At 30.8% G+C, this 13,492-nt stretch overlaps 1 protein-coding gene across 1 annotated transcript; it reads left to right on the top strand.

Annotated features, from left to right (window-relative positions):
• The first annotated feature begins 2,364 nt into the window (after window positions 1-2,364).
• On the top strand, window positions 2,365-4,230 carry LOC133298565 (ethylene-responsive transcription factor ABR1-like). The gene is made up of 2 exons (XM_061497889.1): window positions 2,365-2,911; window positions 3,416-4,230. Exons 1-2 carry the CDS (start codon window positions 2,365-2,367, stop codon window positions 4,228-4,230), a joined length of 1,362 nt encoding a protein of 453 aa, XP_061353873.1.
• Window positions 4,231-13,492: the final 9,262 nt, after the last annotated feature.

Here is a 13,492-nt window from a genome sequence, read left to right on the forward strand (position 1 = left end):
AACCATGGTACTGAAAATGCACTCGTCTCATACATGACTGTGTTTATAGCATGAGAAAGCTTCTCTCCTATTTCATGTGACTAATAAAGCCCTATATTATATTAACAAAATAAAGGGGAATGCTCCGTTTACAAATAATTTTTTGAAATTACACTATGTACCCCCGAGAGAACATAGTGTAACATATTGTTCTCTCGGGAGAACATAATGTAGTTTGTAAGAGTTTGTAAACAAAAAATTTGTAAATATAACCCTCCCGAAAACAAATACATAAAAGTTGAATGTAACTCTAGATGAACTTTATTTGTAATATAAAAAATTAAAATCCTAGTAAATTATGCCAGCATCTAATTATACAATTTTAATGTACTAAAACATACATATAAAGAGATGACAAAAGTTGGGAGTAGATTCTCTTATATGTTATTTAAGATGATCATATTATATAGGAGGTTCTTAATCATATAAGGATGAACCAATGGTGACAGGGGAAGAGAGAGAGAAAATATTATGAGGAAATTACAAAATTATTACCATTGATTTGTTCATTAATGATTATAATTTTATGACATGACTATGTCATGTTAAATAACACATAAGAAAATATATTTCATGTACATGATATATATATATATATATATATATATATATATATATATATATATATATATATATATATATATATATATGTAATTAATCATTAGATTCACTTTGATACGAACAAATAATAATTATGCTTGTATTTGTATCAGTGCTATCAAATTCGGATCTCGACTCGATCGGGTACTAAGTTAATGAGTTATCGATTCAATTAATAGATCATTGATTTAACTGCGGAAATTAAATATATATAATACAATGTAATAAATATGAAATTAGAAGTATTTTAGTTTATAATTAAAGTTGATGTAGTGTTAAGTGATATAAATTATAATTCACATTGTCTAGGTTCGAATCTCATTAGTGATATGTTTTAATCATTTCATTCAAAACTCCATAAACCTGATTTTTTTAAAAACCGATTCCAGTTTTATAAAGATTAAACCTTATTCAAGATTGATTTATCGATTTTATACCGAATTAAATGCACGACGGATTCCAGTTGATTTTTATAACACTGATTTGTATTCTCCGTTGCAAATTTATCAATATAAAAAGAATTTCCATGGTCGTACATGATGGGGAATGGCGACCCAGTAAACGATTTGACCTTATTTAACCGCCTTTAAAGTGCTACGCATCTGATACAAAATAAATAAAATTGTACAATAATATTCCACCAAATTTGAAGAATTCAAAATCAGTTTTACAAGTATGGGTCCTGTTTGATTCCTCTTGTTCATGATGTGCACGAACCAGCTTGTAGAAATATCTAATGCGTAGCATGAAGAGCCGTGTTTTGACCACATAATGACATTCATTCTATTTTTTTACCTATTTGGAAAAGAAGCAAATGTTTGCATAATCAATTTCAAAATGTTCTCTTCTATCTTTCTAGTAATATAATGTCATATATAGATAAATAATTCAATGTACCATATCAATGTGCAAATTGCATTTTAATACTGTACCAATTCACACCTCCCTCATAACAATCACCAACTTGTGTAAGTTGCAACTCAATCTATTATTTGCTTTTTCGCACCAAACCCATTAAAGTTAAATTGTGTACTAATCACAATTATTGGAGCCCAAAATTGTTATTATTAAGGCTCTCAAAATTGCTATGTCGGTAAAAGCAAACGTATAACATTTGTATTAATGAACATTTTTTATTTATTTTTGAATATTTATGGTTAATAGAACTCAATTCAAAGATGATCTCTGTTTCTCTCTCTCTATCTGTAAAAAGAACACCGACAAAACATGGAGGTGCCAAAAGACTGCGGCCACGTGTTAAGTAAAGTCCATTTTGCATCTTTATAGTGTGAACATAAATACCGAAATTCTCAGAGGCGGCGAAACGTATATTTTAATTTTTCTTTTTTTAATGTTCATGTCATATCCAAAATGTTTTTGTTTTTTATATATATTTTGGCACAAAGAGAATTTGTGCACCAAGAATATTAAATTAATTTAAAAAAAATAAATATCAGAAAGAAAGGTGGTGGTGTTTTGTGTGCATGGTGGAAACTAGAGTAAGGCACAACACCACCATGAGTAGTAACTAGTAAGTACTATTTAATTAGGGGCTAAGCAGCTGCTCATTTTTGATTTCTCTTTGTACCCTTTATTATATAATCGTTTCATTCTCAATAGAATCTCAAAGGGTCTCAGAAGAAGGAATTATATAAGAGAAATCACGGTTGGATCTTGGTAATTTTTGTCACAAAAAATATAAGAAAAAATTAAAACTTTGTTTACATGTCCTTGCTAACGGTGGCGCACCAAAGAGGATCAGGTGAGTTCTTAAAGTTCACGGCGCAGCAAGGCGGCGGTGACGGTGGTGATGGTGACGAGGAACATCCTTATGGTCATGATGGTGGAAGTTCTGGGGGATCTGAGTCACAAGGATTGAACCAAGTGATTCAACAAGGTGAGGTGGCAATGCAAGGTCCTATGGTGTCAGGGTATGGCAGGGCTCGAGAGTTGAATGAAATGGTTTCAGCTCTGACTCATGTGGTATCAGGTTCTGGCCAAAGCGGTGCTGAATGGTTCCAAGGAAGTGGTTTTCCTCTGACGTCAAGTTTTGGACATTCATCTTTAACTCCACGTTTGTCTTCTTTCTCTTCTTCTTCTTCTTCCACTTCTGGCCTTAACTTGCCCTCTGGCTCATGGGTTGGGCAAAAAAGAGGGCGTGAAGAAGAAAGTGGTGCTTCTCATCAATTGATACAACAATCTGTTCCTAGACTCTTCAGAAACATTGGTGACTTTTGGCTACCTTCTCAAGTAGAGTCATCATCATCATCAGGTGCGACTTCTTTACTTTATACTTCATTTCAAACTATGAAGCATTTTATGCACATAATCATCACATACCATCTCAAGATTTCATCCTCTCAAGTTGTTTATCTAAAGCAACAAATGGGGTATATCATATCATTGTTTGCATTATTTTAAACTCTCTCAACCATATTTTTTTTTAACATACCAACTTGTTGAATAAAACATGCAGCATCAATCTATACCTAGTATCAACCCTTGTATTCATTAGATTTCCTTTCCCTACTAGGACCACCTCAAATACATTAACAAACTGCACCATTTTTATCTTATATTGCATGCATCAAATAATTTTCATTTTTCATTATCCAATACCATATTACTGCATAGAAAAGATAATATGAATTGAGATTTAAAAAACTGAATATACCAAAACCATAGTTTAGAACTAAGCCATCCAAGAGACAAAGTCATTTTTTACACAAGTGCAAATGTTTTTTATAAGTTACCTTTGCTTTTTCACTTCAACCAGTAACTGAAGAACCTTCAACCACCACCACCACCGTAGCCACCGTGGCGGCCACGCCATTAGGCCAAAATTCTTCACAAGAAGAAACAGGAGAGAGGAGAAGAAGGTACAGGGGAGTGAGGCAAAGACCATGGGGAAAATGGGCTGCAGAAATTCGTGATCCACACAAAGCAGCAAGGGTTTGGCTTGGAACATTTGAAACAGCAGAAGCTGCAGCAAGAGCTTATGATGAAGCTGCATTGAGGTTCAGAGGCAATAGAGCAAAACTAAACTTCCCAGAAAATGTTAGAGCAATGCCACCACAACTTCAACCTTTTCCGGCCACAGCCACTACTCAATTCCTTCCACTCCCCGCACCAGCGGCCGCAACCGCCACACCGCCGCAACCATTCATGCCACCACCGTTTCAGGGTTCCTCTGATTTGATCAGAGATTATTGGGAATATTCTCAGCTTCTTCAGAGTCCTGAAGACTTTCATCATCAGCTTCAACAACAGCAACATCAACAACAACAACAACAAAACCAACCTTCTAGTTTGCTTCAGCAGTGGTACTATAATTCACAATTGGGTGTACATGAATCTTCTTCATTGTTATCATCATCACCCTCTTTGTCTTCTTTTGTATCACCAAATGTATCATTTTCACCATCTACTCAATTTTCCTCTGCTTCATTTCCCCTGTTATCTAGTCAACAAATGGGCTATTTCCGGCCACCGGGAAACCACCCTCACGGAGGAGGAATCGGCGGAGAGGGGTCAGAGTTTCCGCCGTCAACATGGTCAGATACCAGTGGCCATCCACCACCTTCTGGTTGATACAATATTTCAGTGTTTCCTTTATTTTTCCTTCTTTTTTTCTACTATTTTTTTTTTCCTTTTTCATACTCTGTTTCTTTAGGTAAAAAAAATAGGTAAAAATAACAGACTTGGTATTTTGTTTTTTTTTTTTTCTATTTATTTTTTAAATGGTTAGAAATTCTCTGAACGTGCAGTTTTGTATTTAAATATTGTTGTTAGTATTATTGTAAAAAAAATTATTTGAAAAATCAATTCATCTGCTCAAAGGATCATGAATCATAGTCAAAATGTATTCAAATTTGTCGGATCCTTAGGAGTTAGGACTGTGGGTTATGTTGTACCAACTCTGATATTATATTGTGATACTAATATATTAGGGTATATTTTGATATTAAATAATATTTTAATTTATATAATATATATTATATTTAATATTTAATAATTTAAAAATAAATTAAATTTATAATTCATTAATTTTGCAAAAAAAATATAAGATATTTTAAATATTTATATTAAATTTAATAAAATGATAATTATAATTCAATAAATTTAATAGTTTAAACTAAAAATATAACGTAATTTTTTTATTATTTTTTTTGAATTTTTACAATACATGTTAAATGTTGGAGTATTAAAAAATCGGATATGATATTTCAATTTTTTTGAAATGTGGTGCATCATATACTGTGGGTACCTATTAATATAAAAAAAAATTATTTGAAAAAAAAGGGTTGATTAATGGTTAAGGGATGATACACGTAAAGACAAAGCAGCATACAGGATTTAGGGTTAGATTATGCCCAATTCTCAATAGATTTGATGTTGACATTCTCTCAAATTGTCCACAGAAAGATGAAGAAACCCATAGCATTTACATAACCTGTCTGCGATCTGCTTTACAACCGTAGATTATATCAAAATGTTTGTATACTTTCGTTTTTTATATAGTATTTTGTGGAGACTTAGTGATGATGATTATTCTTTATCTTTTGGATATGTTCATTTATTCCAATCTTACTCATTAAGAGTAATCTATTTTATGCATTTTTTTATTAACCCATCTTAAACCAGAATTACTTCTTAGAATACAAATTTTTTGTTACATATGTAGTCTTTATATAAATTATATTTTATATACATATTCTTATATCTTTATTTTGTGTTACATATATCTGTAAAGGAATGAAATATTGAAATTTCAACAATTGGCTAAGTGCATGTCACGTTTAGCTTAAATTTTAAGATTTTTTTCAAAAGTTTCCCCACAAGATTTTTATTATAATATTTTTTCTCAAATGTATCACCACCTATTTGAATGACACTAATCTCTTTTATGGCATAAAGGGTGAAAGTTTTCACCACTAATCCTAAATTATTTCGCCTAAAAATTGAATCACGATCCTTTAGCCTGGTCTATTAATATGTTCCTCGTGCTTATTTTCTAACTTTAAGAGGTCCATGAAGTGGATCAGTCAAATCATGTGGATCCTGAAAGATAAATACTTTATGCAAGCTTATAATAACTAACTTGTCAAAAGATATTTTTGAATGGCAATTAGACTATAAGCTTTAAAGTTTAGCTTATATGTTTCAAGGCTTCTTTTTGAACTGATCAAATTTGAACCTAATTTTCAGTGTAGTGATTTGTTTGAAAACAATAACTATTGAGTAATTTTGGAAGACTGAAGACATATATTGAAGTCATAAAGTTATGCCTTTAAGATTATAAACTAGATTTTGCATTTTAAATGAAATTTAAAAATATAATAGCCACTTGAGTTGAAGAAGTTACTTGGCTTTGGATTGACTAAAACTATATTATAACTATTTTTTCAATAATTTGTAAAAACATTGTAATATTTTTTTTTAAATACAAACGAAAAATTTATTTTATATAGCAATATTTATTTATTTTTATAACACAACCAGGTTTTTTTTTTCTTGGACTAATAATGTCCACTATTGTGGTAGACTTTTTTTTTTGGATACATAAAGAAAGTTAAAATGCAGAAAACAAAAATAAAAGAATCAACCGACATACATAATTCGAGGAGTGGCTAAGGAATTCGCAAGCAAAAGCAAGAATAATTCAGGAGGAGGTTCTGAAAAGACAGAATCATCCATATCCATGTGACCTAGCAGGAGGTTCGCCAGGTAATCGGCGCAACAATTGGCCTCCCTAAGTGTATGATTAAAATAGACTTGCCAGTTACAATTGATCAATGCTCGAATATGAGTCACCAAAGATGACTCACGAGCTTTCTCACCATGCCTAGTGAGCAACGCAACAACAGAGCTTGAGTCACTTTCAATGATTAGTTTCCTGACAGCTCTCATCCAAGCTAGCTGGAGCCCTTTCAGAACACCCCACAGTTCTGCATTTCCATGCTAAACAAGTACCAATTCTGTAAGAAAATTCACATCTTCAATTGCCACTTGAGTCTCGAAGTACTCCACCACAAGCAGCGCTGGATTGCCCCTAGAAGCACCATCTATATTTAATTTAATAAATTCTTCCGGTGAAAGAAGCCAAATAATAGTACGTTGGACCAGAAGAGAAGTGTCCTGTACAAATGCATCACACACTTGTTACGCATTTTCAACCACAGCGAGATGTGAGTGGATAAAAGGAGGGGCTGGTTGGCCATGTGCAACTGAATTATGCCAATGTCGTATCATTCAGCAGTCAACAACAAAAAGAGTAGCCCATTGGGTCGTACCTGTACTTTCCCCCTTATGACTCCAGTTCCATTGTAGCTACTCAAGTATATCAACTTCGAAGAAGGTTTCCCTTTATGAGGGAGACAAAATAGCAACTCATATCTTTTTGATGATGGGACAATCCCTAACAGCATGCAGTAAGGTTTCTATGTGCTCATTGCAGATGAGACATTGAGGATCCCCATTAAACCAATAAACACTCCATGCTTTGGTAGGCAATCTGTTATGTGTGGTAGGCAATCTGTTATGTGTTTAACTTCTATTGTGGTAGACTTTGCTTAGCCACAAAGAATTTAATTGGTACTATCAATATTTATTGTATAATTAGCATATAATTCTTTGAGCTATTTTCTTTAGTTTTAGACATTTCGTAATCATTACAGTAACAAGTTGGTTTTTAGGAAATTATCAAAGTTTGAATTCTCTATATGATAAATAATTAAATATTAAGAGAGCTTCTTAATTAGTAACTCGTGGCCGGTTCAAAAAAGAAGTAAAATCACTACAAATAGTTTTATCCATTCATCTAACACTTTTACATTATTTTTTTAATTCAAAGCTCGGACAAAATGATTATGATATCATAATAAATAAAATTAATTTGCTCACCAAATTTTTAAAAAAATAGCACTCCATAAATTTATGGTGGCTAAAAGTTTCCATCAAAATTCTGCATTAAATTTGACAATACGTGGAAAAAATAATTAAGAATTCTCCTAGTAAATTGACCCAACACAAGAAGAATATGTTTACTACAAAGTGATGTTACTCAATGTTTACAACAAGGTCAAAGCAAAAAAACCTAAATACTTGCAAGGATTTGAACGACAATAACATGTTTGATAACAGCTTATTTTGAAAAAAAAAATGTTTCCTTTTCAATGTTCTTTTTTGTAAAATGCAAAAAAAGAACAAACTTTGTTAATTCTAAAACATATTAATCCAAACGCACGTTTATAATTGATTAGATCTTATAAATTCTAATAAAATGCAGTTGTTGTTATTAGACCAACGAACTTACAGCTTACTTCTAATTGTTTTGTTGAATACAGTGACTTTTTTAAATATATTTTTTTCGTGTTGTCTAACATAAGAAAAGGACCTTGATATTTGTAAATTATCTTTTACCATATATTGAGATATTCAAGTGTGATAAGTCAGCATTAGGTTCATGGGTCCTTCCACTTATATACTTTTCACTTAGCCCATTACCAATCAATGTGTGACTCATCACACTTGAATATCTCAAAACCATACGATTACATTATTTCATTGAAGACGGTTATACTTACAACCTTTTTTTTACAATCTCTTACAACTATATCTTAACACCATTGATTTCCGTCAATCAACGGTTATCATTTATTGTGAATTAATAATTAATTAATGAGTTTAATTTTCGAAAATAATAACCGTTGATTGGCGAAAATCAACGGTGTTAAGAGATGATTGTAAGAGGTTGTAAAAAAAAGTTGTAAGTATAATATTCCTCTATTTCATTTATGTAAAGATTTATATAGTTTTTGTCAAGCTTTTACGCCTTGAATCTTGCACGAAGATAAACTCATACGAGAAAAATAGCCACAGTGATTGAAAAAAAAAAAAAAAAAAACCATTGCTCCAATAGAAACCTGGAATGTTTCATTGTAGTTTCATTATCTGGTTTTAATTTTTTTTCTTTTGGTGTAGGGAAAAAAATAGCTAGAAATAGTATTTGATAAAATCGATTTATTTTTCTATTTTAAAAAATAAATAGATAGTTCAAGAACTCAAATTAATAGAAATAAAAAATATTTTTTTTCCATAATAAATACCGTAAAATACATTATTAGGATTAAATACAATCATTTATTAAATAAAAAATTTATTAATTTAAATTATTTATTAGATACATATTCTCCCAATGAAGAATAATAATAAATTGTATTATTAAACATATTTCTTTTTCAAAAAAAAGTTTCTATGCATAACAAAAACAATTCTCTTCGAGACTTTGTGTATGCAGAAAATTCTCGCTGGGAGACTCACCTGTCAATGCTAGGTAACCTACCCGGGTCGGACTGGACATAGTCGGCGAAGTTACGAAAACCAGTGGAGCAATTCAAAAAAACAAAAATAATTCTCTTCTAAACAGATTTAAAGAACGAAATGATTACATGCATCCACATCTTACATTTAAGACACATTTCATACTAGGCCAACTTTTATTTCCATTAGTTTTAAATAGTAAAGGAATTGTTGAGAACAAATAGTGCAAAAAGATTTTTTTCTTTAAATATTCTAAATCGGTTCATCATTTTGATTTGGGGTGGGTCATAAAATTTTAAGTCCTTTCTAAAAATAGTATTGAAAAGGTTCGAATACATTCTCTCACTCCCACGTACTCAACTCATATACACCAAGTCAATAATGGTTTTTAAAATGATCTGAATTTGATTTGTTCAACCATTATTTTCGTTTTTGGTGAGCTTTAATTTAGGGCACCATTTTTGCTCATATTGGTGTCATAGCAAGCCGTACAATATTCTATTTAAAGTAATCATGTTGGGCCGTGTGCATAGTTGACCCCACTAAGCCTTTGGATTATATCTTAATGAAAACCTTTGCTTTAATTTTAGACCTGCAATTTAAAATAATAAAACAAAGACAACGACACGAAAATCAATATAAAAAATTGTCATAAATTAATACTTTGACCGTGGAAAAAAAAAAACTGGGAATAGGTACAAAAACATCAACTCTTTAATTATTCTTTGAACTTGATTCTTTAGATATAATTTTTATATTTATTAAGCCGTATGCATTACACAGGAAACAATTACTCATATTGAAAACTCGGTAAAAAAAAATAGTGATGAAGGAAAAATGTGCAAAAATTATATAATAAGAACAATATTATTTTAAAAGCACTCAAATGAAACAAAAAGCTAGCGTATTATAAATAACTGAGTTTCATGTAGAGTCTATTTGGATCTTCTTATTTTTAAGCTAGAAGCTACTTATAAGCTAAAGCTAAAAAAAAGAGTTTAAAAAAAAAAAACTAGAAACTGTTTGAAAATTACATAAAAAATTTAGCTTAAAAATTACTCAAAAGCACATATCTCAAGAAAATTATCTCTCTTTATCTTTATCACCATTCCTTAAAAAAAAAAACACACAATTCAAAAAAAACAGATAAGAGCTTAAAAAAAAGCTCCTCCTAGGAGCTTTTAGTTTTCAACTTTTTTCTTCATTACAAAAAAAGAGTTTTTCGTTATAAGAACTTTTCCCAAAACCTGTTTGGCCTAGTTTATGCTTATAAGTAGCTTCTAACTTAAAAAAGAGAGGATCCAAACAGGCACGTAGTATAAACAATTTCTGATGTGAGATTATACAGACATGGAATTAAATTTTACATGGAAAAATAAGTGTAAATTTTCATATTTATACTTCGTTTATATATTAGTTTTGCCTCTCTTTTTTCGTAACATAGTTTTGCCATTTTAGTAGTTGATAAAGATGTAATTAATAATAGCAATGGCGGAGTAAAAAGTTTTAATGAAAAAGAGAGAGAAAACAAATATCACACTAATTTAGATAGAATAAAATGATAATGGGTTAATACATAAAGAAGAATGATCAAGAGGAAAACTGAACACTAAATTTGAAGGGAGGCAAATTAAAATTATATTACGTTTCTCTTAATGTGTATGGATCTAAGACAAAGATTTATGTAAACTTGAGGGGGTGATTATCCCTCTAACCAGAAGTGATGCATTAATTATGCATTCAGTATACATTTTTTTTTTATATTTGCATACATGAAAATATCTGTATTTTATGTACTAAACTTTATTTAGGTACATCAAAAAATTAAGTTTATAACTTTTTTTTTTCAAATGCCGTTCATTTGAATCAATTGAACGACAAATTATATTTGTTCTCAACTCTCTCTCTCTCTTTTGGTAAAAGTTCTCAACTCTCTTAAGCTAAACACAATTAAACTTTTTAATTTTTTCAATATATCATTAGTAGGGGTGAAACTGGGACAGGCTGGCCTACAGGGGCCTACAGCTCGGCCTACATCTGGCCTAGTATATTTTGTATAATAAGCCGGGCTTGAGCCTTAAAAAAGCCTGTTTAATAAAAAAGTCGTAGGTCCACTTTCAAAATGTCGGGCCTATGAGCCTACAGGCCGGCCTATATTGTACTATTTATTTAAAATAAAATAAAATAGAATAAGCATGCCTTGAAGAAAAAAAAAGATATAAATTTAATCAATTGCAATTATTTATAACTTAATTATATTCGATTATATTTTAATAGAAATCTTATTTTATTTCTTATATAGGAGGAACCAACATCTCAACATATTATATTGTGTATATGAATATATTAAAAGATTTTTGGGAGAGGTTAAACTTACTACAAGCATCATGATGTGTTTGTTGGATTCATGTAGTTATTTTAATTTACATAATAAGGATTTGTTTGTTGGACTTGATTAAATATATGTTATTTAGTTTGAGCATTTTGCTTTTGAAAGTGACTTCAATGCATATTGTATGAGTTTTGTTATGATTCATGATTCTGTTTGGACATTGAAATTATGATTTTTGATGTAGCAACAGAATTTGAGTACTATGTAGAGTTGATTCATGGTTCTGCTTGGAAGTTAAAAATTAACAGGTTAACGGGTCAAGCCAGGCCATTTGTTTTTTTTATAAACGGGTCAAACCAGGCTAACAGATAGACTCATACTAGGCTTGGGCCAGGCCAAATTAAAATTTTTTAACGTAAGCTTAGACTTTTCGGAGAAAAACTTGGCACAGCCCAGCTCACTTTCACCCCTAATCATTAGCACGTTAAAATTGACAAATAAATAAATAAATAAATATTTCTCTTCTTAAAATGCAATGCATATTATACAAAACGACAAGCAAAGAAAAAAGTATTGCAGTAAATTATCAAATGTAAATTCGAATTCAATTTTGCATCGGGCTTCTGTTCGTATTTATCTCTTCTTGATTGTTAAATCATAACGCTAATAGCAGGATTACGTGTCATTAAGGTTCACGTCTCGCCCAAAAGTACGAAGTGTCAATATCTTTTTCCCATCTCCAACGTAACTTTCCGGGAAAATCACATAACACGTTTGAAAAGAAAAATGGAACTTCTTTTCCTTTTGTCCATTTCCCACTGTTCTATTTACACGTTCTTCTTCTTTCTTTCTTTTTGCCCTCTTCATGTCTAATGTTTTTATTTGGTGTTATCCAAAAAAAAATGTTTTTATTTGGTTCTTTGAAGTTCGTGTCCATGTGGAGAACACTTGACGTGATCCATAATGCGGGTCTCACTTAATACTTGGCAATTGCAGAGTTGACGTAATGAACAAAGTTGTATTATTAAATTCGGAATATTTATTTATTAAAGATAGAAAAATAGGATTGTGGCGTTCACCAATATTAATATTCGCACAAACAGAAACAAAGACGTGGCACGAGTGTAGCTTAGAGACCACAACATCAATTTGACACGTGCCATTATGCCGTACCAAATCTTCGAAAGAAAAATTATTTAGAAATTCATACAAGAGGTACTATATTTAAAGTACTATTACGAGCCATATTTTTTATTTTATTTGGGAAAGTAATAAAATATGATATGTTTATCCTATTGATTTATTTTATTGTGTTTGCAGTAGAATAAATTATTCTAAGAGAGGAGTTGAGTTAGGAATTGACATGATAAAATGACAATTATCATATATTTTTCGAGTAAGGATATTCTAACTATCAAAAAAATTTACTACTAACTTACTACCAATCACATTACCATTGAATCAAAGAGAGAGAATGTTAAAAATAATTGAAGAGAAAGAAAATGTTAATCTAATGGTGATTAGATAGGTAGTAAGTTGGTAGTGAAAAATTTTGGTAGTGAAAATATCCCTCCTCATCTTTCTCATTCTAAATATAGTTTTTATGTTATTTTCTTATGAATTTTGTTAGGTATATGAGGGTGAATTATTGCCACCAATATTGTTTAGGCCATTAGCCACCTATGATGCACCGACATCGACACGGAACACGGGACACGACACGCCGACATGTTAATTCTAAAAAATGTCATATTTTGACACGTTGAGACACGTTTTGATATTAAATAATATTTTTAATATATATAATATAATTTATATTTAATACATATAACAACCTATAATAAGTTATATGACCAATCAAATATTCAAATTTCATAACATAAGTATAAACAAAAATAATTTTTTTATATATTGTTAATTTTTCATGTAAATTTCATAATAGAAAAAAATTGATTTATAAATTATTATTTTTATTTTTAGTTAATAAAATAAAATAAAATATCCACTAGGGTTAGCCTAGTGGTGTGGGGTGTGTGTGTTAGGAGTGTGTGTAGTGTAGGGTGTTGTGTTCAATTCCTTGTAACCTCCACACACAAAAAATTAAGAAGTAAAAAAAAAACATGTCGGATGCGTGACGAAGCATTGACCGCGTGTCGAAAAAAGTTGACTGTGTGTCAAAAAACGTGTCAGAGCGTTGAT

This window comes from Gastrolobium bilobum, unplaced genomic scaffold, assembly GCF_033153095.1.
Source record: "Gastrolobium bilobum isolate Gb01-03AN ecotype WA unplaced genomic scaffold, APGP_CSIRO_Gbil_v1 utg943, whole genome shotgun sequence".
Lineage (NCBI taxonomy): Eukaryota > Viridiplantae > Streptophyta > Magnoliopsida > Fabales > Fabaceae > Gastrolobium > Gastrolobium bilobum.